This window comes from Sebastes fasciatus, chromosome 18, assembly GCF_043250625.1.
Source record: "Sebastes fasciatus isolate fSebFas1 chromosome 18, fSebFas1.pri, whole genome shotgun sequence".
NCBI classification, from domain to species: domain Eukaryota; kingdom Metazoa; phylum Chordata; class Actinopteri; order Perciformes; family Sebastidae; genus Sebastes; species Sebastes fasciatus.
Window position 1 is genome coordinate 14,817,599 of NC_133812.1, and position 21,419 is coordinate 14,839,017.

Consider the following 21,419-nt stretch of genomic DNA (forward strand, 5'->3'; position numbering starts at 1 on the left):
TTCACAAATATGTACCATATCACAAATATTTCACTATCCACAAAAATTTATTTTTGTATTTGTGTTGTGTAAAGTCACATCCACAAAAATACAGGCTGATTTGCAAATACGCATAACTTTGTAGGGACCTGCCATTTCTGGTGGCAGAAACAGTGACCTCATGAACTCAGTAACATGATCCTTGACTCTGGACTCAGCTCAGTCCTCATTGGCTACACCTAGGTGTGAAAATCACTGAGAACAAAACCAGAGGAATGTCTTCGTTCCTTCTCTTTCTACTCTTCATCTCATCTCTCCTGACCTGCGAGAGTTGAGCTGCTCATCTCCTCAACCCAGGCTGACCTGCTTGAGGTGAGCCACAGCTCTCCAGACCAGAACCTGCAAAGCAGTTCTGCTTCTGATCTATGGTCTGTTAGGAAACAGACCTAGCAACACAAGGAACCAAATGCAGAAGACGCGAGAGCGTGCCTTCTCACTAAGCTAACCAAAGACGACCTCTTTGACTTGGAACCACAACTTTAACCCATGGCATCACAAACCCTTTTCTTCCATGGATCGGTAACGTACTGGGCTTACCTTAGGTAGCAATCACACATGGCTGAGCAAGACTGTTCAACCTTGATTTCTAGGATGTACTTGTATTGATTTGGTTTAATGTTATTCATTGAGTTTGACTGTGGTGATTTATCTGTATTTGATATTTGGGTAACTGGCTTCGCCACATCTGATGTGTTTAGTTTATGCTTCACATAGACAAGGTCTTGCATGCAACTAACCATCTTTTCTAACCCACTGCATATCTAACACACATTAAGATCACATGCATAAACTGTGAATTAGTTAAACATAAACATACAGCTTCAGATAATCTTAACCCCATATCACCCCCCCGCCCCCCCTCCCTCTCCCTCTCCCCCTCCACCACTGTCCTTCTTGAGCACATGTGCTCAGAAGAACAAAGAGGTCACGTGGTGATATGCTGGCGGCCATCTTTGATTCCGCCATCTTTGTAGTTTTACAGTGCTTGCCATTTTGTCTGTAGGCAGACATCTTGAGACAAGAATCCATCTTGTCTCTCTCCCCCTCTCTCAAACAGACACACACATACACACATGCTCACACACTGTGTTTGGTTTGTTTAGTTTAGTTAGATTAATATTGTGTTTTAAACCTTTATTATCTTGTAAATAAATGTTTGTGGAATATACATGCTGGTCTCTTTAATGTTGCACAAGAGTGAATAATGCCAACCTCTGCTATGTCAAGAACTCCGATATCCTTCAACCTTTACTATCTATTTTGGTTATAGTTATTAATTTAATTATTAATCAACGTTCCAAATTGATAGTTTAGCATATATAATGAGACTATATTAACGTTTTGGTCATTGGTCCCTGATTCCAGGGTGGTGCCCCATTTATTATTAATGTTTATTGATAATCTTTATTAATATTAATAATTCTATTATTATTTATTAATTATTTTGCTAATAACCAAAACCTATTAAGTAGAATCCCTACAACTTGCTCTATAAACAGGCATTTTAATTTGACATAAAAATGTTATAGATTTACATGTAAAGTGATATATACGCATTTGTGCATCCATTTGTACACGTGGAATGATATTTACGCATTTGTGGATCGCTTCCTGACGGTCTGTGGGCCACGTGACATTTGTACCTTCCCTCCTGTTCGTTTGGAGATTTTTGAACAAACATCCATTCATGTGTAATTCAGTTTGTCAACCTCCTGCCTGATCAGCCATCACCATTAGTTGGCCCCTGTATGTACACTGACCTCACATCGTATTCACTGCTTGATTGTCTTTGCTACCTCTGGAGTAGGTCACTGCACTCACTGCACAAAAGTGGGTCCAAGAGATGGTGATCTTCATCTACTGAGTTTATTCTGACTCTGTAGGTATGACACTACATAAGCAACACAAACATTTGTTTACCAAATTTTGCTTTGAGTTGGCAATTTGGGTTTTCTGCATCACAAAAAAACAACTCCCCACCACCACCACCACCATCACTACAAAGGGGCTTCAGATTGGTCCTCTCAAGACAAAGGTGTACATTTTTTCACGGACAGAGAGGTGTTAACATACATTACATTACAGTACGGTCCAACAGGCTTGTTAGTATCCATTCACAAAAATTTACAAGAAAGTCATCACATTATTTCAAAATACATGAGGAATACAACTCAGCAAAATAGGAATGTTGTCAGTTTCAACGATGACAGAAATACATTGATGTCCCCTATTTGAAATAAGTCAAACTTACATCCTTTCACATGATGGCACAACATTTAGGGGAGAATAGCTAGTGAGGGTGCATCTGTTTGTGTGTGTCCTTCATGTGTAAACATAAAAGAATTAGTCAACCACCCACCCGTGATCATTTAATAAGGATGAGAGACATACAGAGAAAGTGCTTAGTGTTGTTTTTGGGACAGAGAACACAGATTGGAGGACGGTACTACGAGTTGGCCGTGATCATTTCATAATATGTAAAACACACAGACGGCTGCTCACATTTCAGCATCTGCTTAGACATTTGTAAATATATAGAGATAAGAGGAGACACAGCAGGGGAAGCTGAGTCCGTGCACAGCTTTGCAACTTGATTATCTCTAAGCAGCAAACTATAATTTCTTATCTCCTGTCCTCTGTCTGATAAGACTTGGGAGTAATAATCTGTGAAGTGCACTCCTACTATATGGCTCATGTGACCCTGATTGTAACCATGCTTTGTCTATAGCGGTCTGGATTAGAGGATAAAGCTGGCACTGTTTTTCCTGTTGTCAACAAATCCCATGAAAAGACCAAAAAAACAACAATGAGCTGACAAATACTGTCTGTGCAGCCAAAGCCTGATTTATCTGATTCCTCTGTGCCACAGAGCTCCATCCAAAAACCTATTAAAAACACATGAATCAGCCACACCGTTGCACTGGGTGACGTGTTCCTTCATTAAAATGAACCTGGGCACTGTAGTTTATTTTTTAATCACACAAACACCGTCCTGCTGCTGTAAATACTCATTAGAGCACCAAATGTGTATTAATCCACTGCTTAAAATAGTCCCTAGAAATGTGCTATTTACTCCCGTTTGTGTAACGTTTGCTAAAAACTACAGTGCCCAGCTGTTTTAGGAAACTACTTGGCCTTTTAAAAAAATTAAACTATATATTTGAAACCTGATTTTAAAGCGTTTTCAGGAGGAACGAGTGCCACAGACTGGGTAGGGAAGTCATAACGTACTGAGAGACAGACTATTGGTTTTGGTCTTTTTATTGGATTTGTAGACAATAAGAAAAAAAAAATAGAATAACGGCCACCCTGTCCTTTAATCAAACTAGTTTGGCAGTGGAATGATACAAGAACGAGGTTTGTTTTATTTAATGACAGTGACTACGCACTTAACATGAATGCTGGCAATGATATATTAGGTATCATGTCTATCTAGCTTATGCTTTTCATAGCATTTGGTCTCATCTGCTTTGTGGTAAACTACAGTGTCACTGTCACCTCTGGGAAAGCATCCACACTCCCACACAGCCAGACATAATGGCTAGGCCTCGAGTTGTTTCAGGTTGCATTAAGTGCTGCCTCTCCCGTCCCCTCACTTAACACAGCCTTCATTAACAGCTGCTGATTGAGACCGATACACACACACACACACACACACTAAGGCATGCACACACAATATAGGTGTGTATTCAGGTGACTTGTGCTGCACTGCTGCACCTGATCACTTCTTTCCCCATCCACTACATTGTAGATTGACCTTAAAAGCAACTGATGCAAAAGCTGCTACATCTATAGTTTGCACAGAATTTACGCTACTGACAGTGTTTGCCGTCACGGTGTGTTAAACACGAAAAAGGAAGCGCAAATTCACAAGTGATTAAGTCTCTCTTGAGAATCAAGACACTTCTTGGAGACTTAGGTGATGCTGGAATGAGTGTTTAAAGAGTCAGGAGAAGTCATACAGGGTGGAATCCGTGGGGTCTGATGTTTGGCAACATGCTGGCGTCGTAGCAGGAAGAAGAGGTGATGACAGACAGGAAGCGGTGCCGTTTTCGTCCTCGCATTTTAAGGTCCCCTGGACGTCACATACCAGCAGCTTGATCTAGGCTATGACTCAGAATCCTAGAGATTTGGGGAAAAGGGATAAAGAGATTGAACAATTATCATCTACATTCTCCTTAATATTCACTAGAACACTAGACGCAACATGCTTTTGAATTTATCTTATATATTCTCTTCATTTTGCATCTGACGTTAACTTCAGATGCATCAAACAGTCTTAACCATCCAAATCTGCTCTGCAGGTGTGCTGAATGATTAATCCCACCTGATCATAAATGGGAGGTGTGTGGCTGATTGTTTATTATTAACAGAGGTAATGCCCCTTAAACACTATTTAAGGACAGGTGTTGTGCCGTGTGCAAAAAAAAAGAGAAGAGAATTGGAGAGATGCCACCAAAGAAACAGAAAGGCTAGAAGAAGAACTTCAGCAGTAGTGAAATTGAGGTGCTGTTATGTAAGGGATAATGTACAGCAAGCCGGTCATTGTTGTGAAATAAACCCCGACAGGGCGATGCGGCACAACAATTACACAACAATGACCCGCTGGCTGTACATTATCCCGCTTATTACACGGCTACTTGCTTAAGAAATCAATAATTTGACACAAAAATGGTCCGCCAGAGTCCAACATCAGATCTGCGCCCATAGCAACGGTCTGTTATAAAGAAATAACAGACCGTAGAACGCCTTGATTGACCAATCAGAAAGGAGTATTCAACAAAGCCGTGTAATAAATAAAGTTAAACAAAGTAAACATGATTTTCCAGAGCGTCAGTACTGGCGTTATGGGAAAATCAAAAAGCATCGAAGAGCAGTTTGTTAACAATTTCATCCAATAGTTTTATAGTCTTAATTGGGATCAGTGGACCAATAGTATTTCTTTAATAATCCAATCATTATAATAACTCTAAAACATATAATAATCTAAATTTGATTATATATTATTAATAGAAATTTAAAACGTATGTTTCCCTGCGTTGGACAAACAATTTGTGGACCTGTGAAAATGTTTTTATTATCTGGGTAAGAGTGCTCTCCACCACTCGTAAGACATTCTCTTACCTAAGAGAAGAGCAAAAATAAGAAAACATTTGTAAATCCCAGAAATGGGTTCTGACAAAATAAGAACAAATCGTGGAAACGAACAAAAATAAGAGGAAATTTGTTCTTATATCACTTCCTGCATGAGGCCCATTATGCTATATATCCAGACATCTCTGCTAAACATGTCCACACTGAATGAATCTGCAATATCCTGCTGATTTATACGTAATCAGATCTCTTTTAACTTAGTTATCTAATCAACCTCTAGAAGAGAGACGGAAAAAAGGATGTGACTGAGGGGAAATCAAATAAATACATTACAATGATGAATGGAAATAAGGTCCTCTGATGTTTGGTAAATTGATCATGAATCACTGTAATTTTATATTCTTTCAAAAAGCACCGACATTGTTCAGTTCCACTGAAGATGAGAGATATTCTACTGTGTATTGTATTAGTTTCCCAGTCATCTACTGTATGCACTGAGATTAACTCAATGTCCTTTGGTTGGTGTGAGAACTATGATTATTTAAATTCTAAGAGGATCTTTGGAAGACACATCAGATAAATCTTGATATTTGTAAAAACAGATTGAGGGGAGGAGACAAGGCAACTGAATCTAGATGATTTGATGCTTTTAAAATGACTGAAAAAAAGCTGATGTGCATGAAATACCAATAAGTTATAAATCAAATGTTTCACAGGCAGCTTGCAGAAACTAGAGCTGCTGATCCAGCACTGTGTTTAGTGTTTGAGGAAGTCGGGACTGACAGCGAACCATGGTGGCTGTATGATTTGTACCACAGAGACATCAGTGTGTTTCTGTGTCTTATACTCTCGCTTACTTTCACTGAGGGTTGGGAACTGAGCCCAAGGAATGCAAACACAGCGTTGTCCTCCTTCGACTGGAAGAAGGCTTCATAGTCCTGAGGGGCGAAAGACACAAAAATAAGGATGTTTACTTCTACACGTTTGAAAGATGGTTGTAAACATCCCTGCCATCCTCTGCTTTTAATATATTTCAATGGCTATGACATTGCAGAGTAATGTTGGATTACCTTGGCCAGTGAGAGTGACGGCAGGCAGAGCAGATAATCTGCCCCATCCATGAAACTGGATTACGACAGGATTACAAAGTGGCGTGCAAGCTCAGCGGAGGACACGAACTGGCGAGCACTGACCGATCGAACTCATTCACCAGCATAGGTAGCTCAACCTTGTACTGACTTGCACTGATGTGAACTGTTGGTATAACCAGCTTGAGCATTAACAATCATCCATGTATTGAAAAACTCATGGTTTACACCGTAGAAATAGAATAAGAGTAGAACAGACATTGAACTGTTTGCCATGGTCATTTGACTAGTTCAAAAGAAAATGGTTGTTTGTTGTTATGGTGACAACATGTAAGTGTGTCACACATTGTTGGTCATAGCCGATGTTGGTGTAAAAAGGGACAGCCGGCATGGTGGGACTACACGCACACAGAAAGCGGCGCTGTTGTGTTACACGTCACGCAAGGATAAGTGAGTCCCGGTGGCTAAGTGAATCCTGCTGTAGCGAAGGCATGACCTACCCAACTCTGTCTCTGATCGGCTAATCGTTGGTTGGTTGTGTTGGTTAGGTCTAGACATGAGGAGTAAGATTGGTTAGTGTTAGAATATCAAGGTAAGCCAATCAGAAGCAGAGTAGGTCATGCCTTTACCATAGTACGGTAAGAAATCAAGTTCCGGTGTGTCCATGAGTTGCCGCAAGTTGGTTTGTCCGTTCTACTCCTATTCTATTTCTATGGCTTACACCTTTAAAAGAAGTGTGTTCACTTATCTCTTGTTATATGCTAAATATAGGTCACATTTTGTTAGTGTTTTTGTATCAAAATCCCGCTCTTTACTCTTCCGGTAAAACGTTGCAATATTTTGGATGCCTCATTTGAACTTGGCGGCATAAATTTATCCAGTCAAATGTGATTCAAGGCGACTTTAAAAAGTTACCTTCTGTAGATTTTTACCACGAGTGTCACTGTACATCAATGTTTTGATGAGCGGCTCCACGGACTGTCTGTATCTGATGTCGTGCCAACGCATTGTAGGAGGATGCAATAAGCAAATGAAGGTTCAAAATATTCAACAAAGGCCTTCGTGAGATTGGAAATGCATTCAACATGTTGTTTATTTGGGATACACACAGTGCGTTTTGGTGAGAATCTGAAAACTTCACCCTTTAGATTTGCAAAAATACTGCAAGACAGTCCAAATGGTTGATTGCTCATTAGAAACATTAGAAACAAACATCCATCGTACCCCACAGTAGCGATCCTCGTTGAAGATCTGCGGTGGCAGCGGGTTGCCTTTGTCCGGCTGCTTGTCTCTGGGGATGTTACGGTACATCCAGAGCCTCTGCTCCTCCATCATGGTGATGTCTACTTCCTGGAAGCTGATTCGATTGGACTCCAGGAAACCCACCACTGCCTGCTGATGCTTTTTTACCTGGAACGGGTCGAAAATGGATAAAAGAAAGAAAAAAATAAGTTAGAGGGGTTGGTTTGGGAGAGGTGGTAGAGAAGTAGATACACATCAGAGGTACATCAAAAAAAGAAAAATGACAAGGGCGTAATGAGCTAAAGCAAACAAATGTACATATTCTCATATTGCTTTCATGTGTGCATAAAGCTGGACACTCTTCTAAATGTGCGTATGGCTTTCTCTCTGTCTCTGTATATTGGCCGAGCAGTTGGGTCTTTAATACACTCACACTGCGAATGACAAACGGTAAGCTGACACCCGTCCAACCAGAGCACACACATGTGGAAGGTACTGTATGTATTCACTGCATAGCCACTCCATTGGTAACAGGGACATTAAGAAGGATTATTGATTAGTGGAGGAGATTATGTATCAAATCGGAGTGCTGACATCCTTTTCCTATACAGCATAGTACGCTATGACCTACATCAATACAGTTTACTAGATTTTTTACTTTGCTAAGGTATACAGTATGTTATTGTACACTTTGTTAATGTATAGGTTATTCTGTGTTTATATTTTATATTTGTTATGTTAGTTGTAGTAGTCTGGCATATTTATAGTGTATTCTATGGATATATTTCTCTAGTATTTATATGTACATTTTATTTACTGTTCCAGTGCATTGCCTGGGCAACCTGCTGCTTTAACACAATAATTTCCCAATTTGGGATCAATAAAGTACATAAATCTATCCATCTATCTATCTAGATTTCAGAACAGTCTATAGGCTGATGAATATATGTATACTGTATATAATTTTTTTGATATAGTTCAACCATTACTGCAGCTGTGTGCCCTTTGTGTACTTCCCAAGCACAAATTGAAATGGCCATTTAAGAAGGAATCCCATCCTGAAGACTTATGCAGAGAACTTTCCCATGTGTGGTCTATGGGATGGATTCAACAGCTCCCTATGGTATTGTCCCTGAAATACAAGGATAATTTTAGAAGACAGAAAAACTCCCACGGAAGGGAAAGTCGTAAACACAGAGGCACAGTTCATGTACGCATCTTCTAGTTTTATGATAAGAATGATTATCGCTCAATTGGCTGAGATGCAAAAGGAGAAAAAAACTCACTAATTTTACTTAATTTCAACAATATTTTGCCTTTCTTTCAATTGATCTTTTTCATTCGCATCTAGCTTGTATTATTTCTAAAATGTTTGTTTTGAGCACTGAAATCATTTCACATTCAGTGTCACCATCAAGCACTCTGTGATCATTCAGTCACTTTGTTCATTCATTCATTCTGTTTCATCCCTCCGTTTTTATCATCTCATGCAGTCTATCATGGTGATTCAATCTCAGTCATTACAGTATGTAAGCTTGAGCATTCATTAACATGACAAAAGGACTGATTATTCAAAATAATTTGGGGGCGAGACAGTGTGAACAAACACAAACAGGGGCTTCTATTTTGTGGGGAATATGTTTCTAGGAATTCTGCCTTTTGATGGAGAAGATGAATAATAGAAAGATTTAATGATGTGTACTTATACACATCGTGTGTGTCCATTACTTTAGTGATGCCGAGGGCCACAATGGAGCTATTGTTTTACCTTAATAAAGACAGTAAGAGATTGTTCTGGACAGACACACACACACCCAAACAAGGTTATCTGTTGTGTCTTCTTTCTAACGGCGATTCTCTCTGTGTGGCCATAAAACAGCTTTATCTGGAAAAATATGTCCTTTGCGCTGGTCAAAGGTTAAAACTCCATAGAATCACTGTTCTGAGTCTGTGCTGTATGTCACATTGCTGCTCTCCAACATGGTGATACGACCTTCCTCTGAGCTGAAAAGCAGGCGGGTGAGTCTAAATAATGTAAGAGGTCCCCCCGGTGAGGGTGAAGGAGAGTGTGTGTGTGTCAGGGGAGTTCAGATTTTGGTGTGCATGTAGGATTAAAGACACAAATTACACTCCTAAATAAACACTCACATTACAGTACATGAGTATGCATGCATTGTTTGAGAGCACTTTCTGAAATGTAGGGATTAACTGGAGGTTAAGACTAATCTTTTAGTCACGAACAGAGAGGGGAACACAGGGAAAGAGAGGGAAAAATACATTAATTACACCTATCCTGAGCAACAAAGAAAAATAAAAAAATATTAAAATAATATAAAAAAAAGTATAGGACTGTTTTCCCCCCCAACATTACTGCGATACAAACTATTTTCAGCTTTGCACATTCTTTGTCAAGAGGAGGGATTAAGACCCTTTCTAAGCATTAAAATCATCAGATAATGTGAGGACACATAGGGTGACTATTTTAAATGATTAAAAACTACATTCATGATAATTACTGGGGCTTTAGGAATTAGAAAAACGGCAAGGAAATTTAAATCTGATGAGACTGATACATGTCCACTGTGGGGGGTGGGGGGTAACCTAATTTGTCCTTCATTCAGTCAGTGGCGATGCTTTCCGCCCCACTAATCTGCTGTTGTTAAACTGTCAACTGCTCATTTTACGGGTTCACTGAAGTGTTTGGATTATTACTTTCCCCTCGAGTCTGCTCACATATTCCTGCTTGTGTCTGTTTTCCCAGATTTCCCCCTCCTGACTTCACTATTTCTCACAGTACTGTTGTCTCCCTCCATCTCTATCTCACACATCCATTTCACTTCAAATCAGCTGAGGGTCTCGCCTTCTCCCTTTATTCAATCACTTGTAACTCAATCCAGTAAACTGCATTCACATGAGCTCGACACTCGCATAACTGACCCAAATGGTGAGCCTATTCAGGCGTGAGAGAGAGAGAGAGAGAGAGAGAGTGTGTGTGTGTGTTTTGAATGTATGTGTCATTGGGTTAAAAATAACTCCTTTGTAAACGCTCACAAACTGCGCTGACCTCTTCTAGAGATGGAGCAATGATGATAAAATAAATATATTACTCATTTCCCCCATTACCTAAGACGTGAAGCATTCACGCAGGAGTGTTGTTTGATGATTTTATGCTGGTACTCAGTATCAGCTGGGCCTTCTCAGTGGTAAGTGCCTGTTGTTTCCCAGGAGGCACAATAGGACTAGGGCTATTATTTTTATTACTGATTAAGATATGTGATGGACATTTTCATATCTGCAGGTATAGGAGCTTGTAAAAATGAACCATGTACCTTGTAAAGACCTCACGACCCCATATACTGTGGACTTTGTCTACGTTTTAATCCTCTACAAATAACAAACTGCTAGTGTCTTAGTTAATGTCCAGGAACAAGTCATGACTGTGAAGATGCTGTTCTACCAGCTTAGAGATAATGATTACTTTACTATCTTTGTGTGTATAAAAACCTGATTTCTCCTGTGCATCTGCAGATGTTTTGAATTAAACTTACAGAAAGAAAAGCTTTGACTTTAAGTTTAATTAAACAGAAATTGCCACCACAGATGTCTAGTTTTTTTCATATTAATCCATTAATTGCAAGTCTATAGAATGTCAGAAAATAGTGGCAAATGGCATCAGTCCAAAACCTAATCATATTCAAAACACGATGATATAAAACTGTCAAAAAAAAAACAACCCTCACATCCGAGAAGCTGGAATTTTCTGTTGATCAACTACTCAATTAATTGTTTCTGCATAACACAAGATCCACAGGCCTTCTAATTAAGTATAACGACATAAATAAATCAGTCTTATGTATTTCCAGTAAGCCTTTTTAATAGCCTGCTGCTACTCAGTTGTGTAGGAACCCCACCCTAAAACCACTCAGTGGTTGAACAAGTTATTTGTGTTGTGAACAACAACTCACAACACAAATAAGGGTGAAGGTTACTCCACAAAAGGACAGTGATTGTTCCAGAGGTTCACCTCTACCTGCTCCTGATAATGGCTTTATAGTAAAAAATGCCTATATGTGATAAGAAATTGGTGGATCTACTGTCACACAACACAAATCTGCTGCGTTTGTGAATCTAACAATGTTATGACAACCACAGAGACAATGATTGTGTCATTTTTTTAGGTTAATATAGTAAGGCGTTCCTGTTATTTTGTCCACCCCTGTGTACATCCTCAGGGGTACTTTGTTCTACCTATAGGAAGGAGAAGTTTTATTTTACAATAATTTGTTATTTATTAAGCTTCTACAGGCTCAATGCAATGTCAAATTACAAATATATATATATATATATATATATATATAAATAAAAAAAATGCAACAGGCTGAATTAACATTAACAATGCCTGGAACACAAAATAAATCTAATATGATAATTAAAAATGTGCGTCTAAATAACCTGTAGGAGCACTAAAAGACTACATAATGGCAATAATAAACACTATTGTGCGAGCAGAAAGATTTCTAAACATGCCTGCATACCTTTTATACAACTGTCAACAAGCTTGAAAACACATTTTGCAAACACTCACCGCGACAGAGCCGCTTGATGAAGCGATGTAAACCTTGATTACCATTTTAATCCCAAATTGATGTCAGGCTGTGTCGACAAAACTGTGTATGGTGGCAACTATAGTCGCGTTTATTCCCTTAAAAATAAAAGATCAAATTGAACCAGCAGCTGTGTTTCAGAGGAGAGAAGAGGCGCGTCTCCAGTATTTAAACTGAGCCATGATAATAAAACAGCGTGCGCTTCTGCTGACTGTGGCGCTCAAAGATTTTCCTGCACGGATGCAACACACATCATAATAAACATTGGACTTCCGGTCACAGTTTTCAAAATAAAATAATAAAAAACAAAAAAAACAATTGCTCCAGGGGGCAATAAGATAATTTTGGGAGAACAAAAATTATAGTGTGTAACATTGTAAAATGCATACATACTAATAAGATTATTAAAGTATTGCAGTAGGCCCTATGGACCAAATCTGAGGTCTAAATACATATAAACTCGTAAAAAAAAGTTTGGAAATTAGTGTTTGGTGGATTATTTCTCTGATGTTACAATGCTAATTGGCATTGTATTTTACATCGTTGGAAAGCCTGTTTATTTACCTTCACAATGATGTCCAACTTGTAAGGATCATGCATTTGTGGGATGAGCAGCACAGCTGATTATTTGGGTAGTGCCCAAGAAAATGACGGTGTATTAAATTAATAAAGTGTAAAATAGCCAATATGTCTTCCTTGTTACTGATAGAGAGTTCAATCATCCAATCCACCAACCAACTCAAAACAAGAGTCAATACCAACAGGAGAATACACTGTTTTCCATTGACAGAGGATTTTGGCAAATTTTTCTTTGTTTTTTTCTTTGACAATAAACAGACTATTGTGTAATAGTCTGTTTATTGTCAAAACTGTATATACTGCTCCTATTTTTATACTTCCTTCTATTTAAATGGTTCATATTTTGTTACACTTTGTTTATCTCTTTTTTACTGTGTTACCTGATGCATCTTGTTTTTTGCACTATCCCCTTTGCTGCTGTACACTGCAAATGTCCCCACTGCGGGACTAATAAAGAAATATCTCATCTCTTATCTTATCTGTCACAACATGCACAACAGCGCCACTCTGGTAGAGGGGTGGTACTGCAGGGAGTGCTGCGGTTGCCATGGTGCGGCGTCAGCTGGAGCAAACCTCAAGGCGTGGAGCAAACAACTAATAGCATCTGAACAAGCCAGGACTAAACGTTACTCCGTCTTACTGTCTTTACTGTGGATGATTACAGGACTGCGCGTTTCAAAAAGGTAGTCATGACTGTTTCGATTAAAAGGTTGGACTGTCTAAAGCCTTCTTATATCAAACAGTAGCTGAATTAGTTCATGTTAGCATGCTGGCTAGTAGTTGAAGCTATGTAGCTTAGCTACAATTACAACCCCTTATGGGCTAACGTTTGCTAATGCCTCTCTCTTATTCACGTCTATTCTATATAATGTTGCATATAGTGCAGTTAAAGAGCCCACTGACACTGTCTGGTTGGCTTCAGGTAACTTTATTAGCCACACTGTAGCTTTGAGCTAACAGGCAGTCTCAACAACAATGCACCTGTCAACAGCAGACGGCCTACTTTAATCCAATCTGTCCGTGTCACAAAGAGCAGAGCAGGCCGGGGGAAGCGAGTAGTACCACTATAGATTACACCCTTATATGTATACATTCTATATTTGTTTACAATATATCAGCTAATATCGTTATCAGGAGCCTCCGGAGACAGTCAGACATAAGCAAGATGAAGCAGAAGATGATGTCAGCAGAGATGATGGGGAGACTGTAACCTATGTGGTGAGTGTTAACAAACTGTACACCCAGGCATATTTAATGATGGTAATTATATTAATTAAATCACTGTTTTGACACAAATGCCACTGAAATTGTGAAGTAAATCAGTTTGAATTAACAGTCTTCTACTGTATGCCTATTTCTGTATATTTCTCTCTGATGATTAGAGAGGAGATTTAGGAGAGCCATTGTTGAATGTTTAAGTCTGTCTATTCAGTCAACAAAGCAATTTAACAACTCTGTTTTCAAAAATAGGTTTGTATTAAGATGCAGGCAGGGCCTTTCTGTCCTGCTTCACTGACAATTATGCTCTTTTGTATTTATGGCGATGGTGTGTGTACTGTTGTTGCCATAGATACTTTCCCATCAAGTGATTCTATTATTGCTGGGGCTGATGAAAGAGCCATAACTGCATGACCTTTACATGTCATTAACACACATATTAAAGAGTGTACTCGCTATTAGTCTTAGATTTAGGGCTGTCCCGAATACCATTTTTTGGGCTTCGATGAGAAATATTCGAAGGTATTCGAAGCTGATGTACACACACACCTCTACACACAACAAACAGCTATATCTGTCTGAGAAGAACTAATAATAATTCATGTTGAATATGAATAATGTTGTGGGATTATTCCTTACTACTTTAATATTACATACTTGTATATCAAAATTTAAAAAAACATAAAAAAACGAAGCATTCGAATAGTGATTTGGAGGTTGAATACTATGGCAACGGTCGAAGCTTTGAAGCATTCAGGTCAGCCCTACTTGGATTCTATATTTATTCCTCAAACTACTCAAGGTTGATTGGCCTCTTACAAACAGCACCAACAATTCTGGAGGTGCTGGACTTTTTAAAAAAAATGTTGTTGATGTTACAAACAGGGCAAGTGTGTGGAAATGTTTAACGTAGGGTTTGCGCAATGTAGAAAAAACTAAAAATAACTACCCATTAGGCTGGCAACATAAGAGACCAACATTATAATTGATACAAATACAGTTACTCACAAAAAACTGTCAGAAGAGTTCTACATTTTATACAGTATATGGTAAGACTTTGCAGGAATACACGAGATATATACTGGATTTATACAATATATGTATATTTAATATGCAACACTATATCTACACTTAATTTTTGTTTATTTATTTTCTCTTCTTTTTCTGTATTCTTTGAACGTGTGTGTACACGTGCATCTTATTGCAGTCAGAAATACTAATCTGGCTGTTTAATAAGTCACCAGGGCAGACGGGGGCAGGCTAGTATTTTGTGTGTAGCAACAGCGGTGTGTAGTAGTGATATCATACATCATTCAGCCTCATGGAAAATTCCACCTCATGCGTGTTGTTGCTTAGTGACCAAGACACACAATACGGAAAACCTGAGAGAAACCAGTTGGCCTCGCTTCTTATTACTGTTCTGGATGAATTTTGAGAATTTTCACCTGGGTTGCACCGTACAAATGTTGAGGTCAGTTAACCTGGGGACTTTTAATGTTTGAAAGTTTGTTAAATCTGGTAAGATACATCCTGTACAAGTAAGCCTTTGTAATTGTTAAATTGTAACAAATTGTAAAAAAAATCCTATTGTAATTCAAAGTCTGATATGTTTCTTTCCCACTTGTTGTGTTTTAAATTCAACACAGCGTTTCTTTTCAAAGTGACAACATGGAATCTGAAAACGTAACTGATCCGTATGAAGACAACCGGGATGCCGATCAAAGTCGTCAGTCGCTCCAGAGTACAAAGGAAGATTCCCGAGCGTCATCCTTCCAAAAACGCAAGAAGAACTTCCGGGACAAGATCCAGGACGAGGGGGAAAAAGGCGGCTGCGTTGAGAGCAGGTCGAAGACCAGAACCTGGCGTTCAGATCCAGATCGGGACCAGGTATCAGATGGAGAGGGACGGAGAAGTAGTGGGTCGTTTTACTCAGAGGACTATGAGAATGAGTCTCGTTCAGACCGTTCGATCTCGCCATACTCCCGGTCCCGGACTCCATCCCCTAACCGACGAAGAGGAGTGCGGGCAAAGAGGATTTCTAGCAGCCCCCTCTACAAGACAGGTATGTAAAGCAAGGACATGATCAAGTATGGGCGGATGGATGAATGAAACTTAACCCTCACTGGTTACATTTGATTTACTGTCCAGGTGATGGCAGTGTAAGGCAGATTTTTAACATGGTGATTTCTGCAGTAAAAAAATCCTCTTTGACTTTGACTCAGATCTCAATAAGATCTTTCCTACTGAAGTTCTTAAAAACACACTAATTATGTTGCTATAACTTAAAGTTTTTGATCAGTCTTTAGCTCAACCTTACTTTCTATTCACCACTACTTGTCCTACTTGTTTCAGTCCCTAAAAGTGTTTATTGTTATTACCTTTAAATTCTTTTTACATCATGTGTGTTTCTTCTCTTCGCAGGTGGTGTGGTGCGCCGGGGCGTGTCTCGTCCACAGCGTCCAGGTGGCCAGCCTCTGACCCAGCAGCGTCGCAGGGGAGTGCGTTCAGAAAGCAAGGAGTCCACGCCCCCTAAAGACCTGGACCTGGTGACCAAGAGGATGCTCTCAGCCCGCCTGCTAAAGATCAACGAATTGCGTAACTCACTTGTTGAGCTGCAACAGCGCACTGACGAGCTGCAGAAGGAAAATCGAGTTCTCAGACAGGTAGACCCACCCCTCTAGTTAAGTTTGGGTTAAATATATGAGGCCCAGAAGGGTCTTAATGTCAGATTTTAGTAGCCAATACTGATGTTTTATAGTAAAAAAAAAAAAGAATTCTGATGACAACATAAACACACACATCTTTGCAAGAAAACTTATCCTTACCTTAACGTAAATTTTCTTCCTCTTGTGGCGTCCTAAAATATATTTTTTTTCTTTTCCACGCCGCAGCTTCAGGTGCGTCAAGAGAAAGCCCTGCATCGCTACGACGACACGGAAAGCGAGATTTCCCAGCTGCTGTTGCGCCACACCAACGAGACCCATGTGCTGCGTGAGCGGCTCAGGCGCACTCAGGAGCGGGAACGGGCTGCCGAGCGACGGATGAAGGACAGCGAGGAGCAGCTGCAGAGGAGCCAGACGACCATCGCACGGCTGAAGAAGCTGGTCGACCAGCGAGAGTTAGGAGCCAGAGACGAGCTGAGCCGCAGCCTAGAGGAAGAGAAGACGCGGGCCCAGGAGGCAGAACGCAAGATTAAGGTACATTTTGTTTGCCGGGTTATACTACATCAATTTGAAAATCACTTGCAAATGATTAATAAAACACACGCTCACACATGTTTGTTTATGTGTGTGTGTTTGAAGGAGCTGGAGCGTAGCATGGAGCTGAGCAACAGCAGCTACCAGAGGCAGCTGGCTGCAGAGAGGAAGAAGACGATCAGTGCCCAGGAGGACATCAGGACTCTGCAGGAGGAGCTGGAACGACTGACCAATAAACTCAAGGTCCATATACAGAGAAATATACTTAAGAATACCAACTGTTGGGTATAAAAAGCAGCATTGTATGACATTTTCACTTTGTTGATTTCTTTCCTTATCAGGAGAAGGAGAGAGAACTAGATTCTAAGAACATCTACGCCAACCGCATGATGAAACCCACACTAAGAAAAGATGTTGACAGTGGCACAAAACGGAAAGGTAAGGCCCAACTGTTGGTTTCCAGAAGCCTCATTTGTGCAGTCAACCAAACTATGTATCACACAACCTTAAAGCTCTAATGATTAGAATGAATAAATAATTGTCCTGGTGGTCATGGAAAATCTGGAAGAGTCAAAAGAGAAATCAAAATTGTGTGTTCGACAAGCTTGTCAAAGATTTGCATGTTTATGCATATTGAAATAGTTTTGAAAATTTGTTGATCATGGATGCTAATAAATCTTGGTCATGACGCTCTGTATCATGGTTCGGAACAGGTTTACCGGGTGTAGGGTACACATATCCCAAAAACGTTATCAGGTGCTGGATCAAAAAAATCAAACTAAAGCAGCGATCAAACAAAAGATCTGCATACTGTATTAAAAGCCCCCAGCAATTTAAATTGTGCAACGTTTCGATCACACTTAGAAAAAACATTTTGTTTTATCAACTATAACCAGTTAACAAAAAAAGGTTAAAGATCAAAATCTAAATTCAAGCCCTTACCTTAGGTGAGTATTAAGGGTAAAAATATAGAATGCCTTTCTTTAAAGGATGTTAAAAAAAAACTTAGCAAGTAATGTATTACTTTTTCTACTTTTTGTATTTTTCTATATACTGTAGTAGTTTTTATGATACATTTTTGGGATTATTTTTGTGATTTATGATATACATTTGACTCAACCTCTTATGTGTTGTATTTAATATGTAGCTATTAATAGACATTTTGACCACTTGCTAAACTGGACTTGCCTGTAAAATATTACATTATATATTATTATTATTATTATTATTATTATATTACATGTATTTTTCTATATAGTCATTTCTAGGATTATTTTTTTTTCCAGTTGAATTATGTGGTTTATGTTATATATTTGTGATATGTCATGTGTAATATATGCTTGTCTAATATTGATCTTGATGTTTCTAGTTCCTTTTTCATAGAGGCATGCTCTGTCCTCCATGTGGGATTATCAGACAGCGTTGTTCAGCTATACTCTGATTGGCCAATTTGAGAGTAGATTAACTCTCAATCGTGCAGATTACAGTCACCTGAGTGATGAATGTGTTTGCTTGTTCTGCTTTGTGATGGCGTTTGATAATGCTTGAAGAAGATCTTTGCTGGGAGCTTTTAGTACAGTGTGTGGATATTTCTGTTTGATTCTTGCCTTGGAATAGGTATAGCAGAAATGAACTCTTAACATACAGTAAATTACTGCTTCACACACAGTCCCCAGCAGGAGCAGCACCAAGACAGTGCAGACTAAAGACAGGGCGTCCAGTCTGGATTTCCCCTCACCTCCTCCCGCCGTCACGGATGCCAATGAGTGCAGTGAACAGGCACCTGACGGATACCTGTCACTCAAGGTAAAGTCACTTCACCCCAACGCCCACACTTCTTCTTCTTCTGTCACTGTTATTCGTACGTCATTCACCTCTTTCTCTCAATCAATGTACGTCAGCAGGAGCCTGACAGAGTGGACAGACAGGCAGACACAGAAAACAGACATCGGAAGATGAGAGACAGAGAAAAAGATAGAAGAGACAAGGAGAAGGAGTCGGTGAAGGAGAAAGAGGAGAAGCGGCAACTCAACCAGGAGCTTAATGTGCTTGAGGAGAAGGCAAAGAGACTTAGAGATGGTAAGATAAGCAAATAGTGTATTATGCTGTACTGTTGCATTGAGAAAAATTAGTATAAAGTACAAGAAAGCACCAGTAAATGGATTTGTCTTATGTCCACAGGCTGGGAGGAAAAAATAGAGGAAGAAGACAACAAGAGGACAATTTCTCTGTTAAACCAGGAGGAAGAGAACAACAGGAAGCGTGGCCACGTCCAGGAAGAGGTGGAGAGGTGGAACCAAGGGGCTGTGACCAATCAGCAAGCAACAGAGGAAACGCATCGCAAGAAAGAACAGCTGCTGGCTAAGATGCGCGAAATAGATCGTCAAGACCACGGAGCCCAGGACGCCATGTTTGCCGAGTTAAGTCCCTCTGAGTCCAACAAGGCTACCAGTAACCATTCTTCTCCTCGTCTTCCCGAGCAGAGGAACTCTTCTGTTTTTAACCTCACAGAATCGGAGGAGTCGGCCAGTTTGCGCGCCGCTGCTGGAAGCAGGGAAGGCGGGAGGAGGAGATCGGGCACGGAGGGTGGAGATGGTACGACGGGAACGGGGAGGAGAGCGCCACGGCCCCAAATCCCCAGGGATGACATGGCGTTCGGGAGCTACGCGCCCTCTTTCGGACATTCGGCTTCTCGAGGTTCTTCGGTCTTCCCTCCACCGTCACCCAAAGAGGACAGGGACTCGGCGTTAGAAGCAATAGGTATTTTTAGTCTCAGAGGGGTGGAGACGGAGAAAGAGAAGGAGACGGAAAGAGGAGCGGGGAAGGACAAGAAGTCCAGCCTCATGCACCAGCTATTTGGTGCCCTGGCAACAAGCGACAGCGTGAGCATCTCCAATAAAATGGAGGTCCTCAGCAGTCCCCCGACTACCAACGGGGTGCGTTCGAGAAGGGAAGGACTGCTCAGCTTCAAATCGGGGTCTTCCACTCCTCCAGCATCCTCCCTGAACACCTTACACGTCGCAGATAGCAGGCCCGCCATCCGTGCCATCGCCTCGTTCGACGATGACATAGAGGAACTTACTTTATGAAATTAATTTAGATTTGAGGTGTCTCATAGCAGGCCAAAATAGAAGAGATTGGGTGATGAACATGGTCTATAAATTCAAGTCTGGACACTATTGATTTCCCAAAGCTATATAAATGATAAATCATTTAACTTGTGTGACTGTTTTTAATGTGTTGCTGAAACTGGTAATGTAGGATTTTTTTTTTCGACCCTTTGTTCACTTTTAAAGCTAGTTGCACTTGTAAGTGTCGTGGAGACGGTGGCTTTCACTGTTTTTTGTTAAATTTAAAGAGTTTGCATTTCAGTTTTTCTGGTAGAATATGACTAGTAGTTTATCTGACCAAAAGAAGACAGAACAAACAGAATCCCTGCCCCTAGAATATTTGTTCAAAACACAAGCAATACAGTCACAATCAAACAGACTTTGGCTGCAATTCACATTTATTTGTGTTTCACATTTTAGCACTTTGCCATATTTTGCAGTAATGATAGTTTAGGGTTGCTGTTACTGTTGGTTCGTTTGGGATCCTACAATCCTTTGTGTATCTTTTATCCGGACAAATTCTATTCCACAAAGTTTGGGCGTACTCATTTTTTAGTTATTCCATTAAGAATCTACCACTAAGCAATATGACAATCACAGTATGTTTACACTGCTTCCTGACAACTAGACAAAGCGGGTTATTTATACAATTTACTTTATGAAATAGCAATTTTCTGCAGGTTAATAACTACTAATATTTTATCGATACTATAGGACTGTCCCGAATACAGTTTTTTGGGCTTCGGTTAGTTTGAATTTGTGGAGATTATCATGCAGAACAAAACGTGTAAGTATAATAAACGTGTTTTTGCCGCAGAGCTTATTTTCTGCAATGATCCAAAACCCAATGGAAAAACTCCCATTGGGTTTTTGTCAAGGGAACCCAGGGTGACAAAAATACGTCATCCCTGTACCACTCTATTACCACACTGCATTAGTGAGCTTTAAAACTGATACTTTTAAAAACAAAATATTAATTTTTACACATTTTTGAAGAGCTCTTTGTATTTATTCAGACCGAATTTATTATAGTAACTTTCATAAGGGATGAAAAGTGTAACAAATGAAAACTTTGTGGTTGATCAGTCTGTATTTATGTGTTTTTTGTTGTTGTTGTTTTTTCACATTTTGTACTTATTGTCCAATTATATTGTTATAAAAAAAAGTTTCTTTTGTCGTAGGTTGTTTTGTTGAATGAAAATAAACTGTAGAAAGAGTGAAGAGTGAAGCCTGGTTGTTGTCAGACTG

At 39.7% G+C, this 21,419-nt stretch overlaps 2 protein-coding genes across 10 annotated transcripts; one reads left to right on the top strand and one right to left on the bottom strand.

The window, feature by feature from the left end:
• Positions 1 to 1,889: 1,889 nt before the first annotated feature.
• Positions 1,890 to 12,314, bottom strand: sh3bgrl2 (SH3 domain binding glutamate-rich protein like 2). Its single transcript, XM_074615744.1, has 4 exons — positions 12,049 to 12,314; positions 7,446 to 7,631; positions 5,991 to 6,071; positions 1,890 to 4,161 (listed from the first exon to the last, which is right to left on the bottom strand). Exons 1-4 carry the CDS (start codon positions 12,091 to 12,093, stop codon positions 4,147 to 4,149), a joined length of 327 nt encoding a protein of 108 aa, XP_074471845.1. The 5' UTR covers positions 12,094 to 12,314; the 3' UTR covers positions 1,890 to 4,146.
• Positions 12,315 to 13,169: 855 nt separating this feature from the next.
• On the top strand, positions 13,170 to 21,388 carry lca5 (lebercilin LCA5). 9 transcript variants are annotated; one of them, XM_074614875.1, is made up of 10 exons: positions 13,170 to 13,329; positions 13,781 to 13,864; positions 15,511 to 15,926; positions 16,286 to 16,527; positions 16,756 to 17,061; positions 17,167 to 17,304; positions 17,403 to 17,499; positions 18,731 to 18,867; positions 18,963 to 19,140; positions 19,243 to 21,388. In XM_074614875.1, the coding sequence occupies exons 2-10, from the start codon at positions 13,860 to 13,862 to the stop codon at positions 20,148 to 20,150; spliced, it is 2,427 nt and encodes an 808-aa protein (XP_074470976.1). In that variant the 5' UTR covers positions 13,170 to 13,329; positions 13,781 to 13,859; the 3' UTR covers positions 20,151 to 21,388. The 9 variants fall into 9 exon arrangements, with proteins under 9 accessions (XP_074470976.1, XP_074470979.1, XP_074470978.1 ...); XM_074614878.1 differs by having other exon boundaries at positions 15,526 to 15,926; XM_074614877.1 differs by having other exon boundaries at positions 13,182 to 13,329; positions 13,765 to 13,864.
• Positions 21,389 to 21,419: the final 31 nt, after the last annotated feature.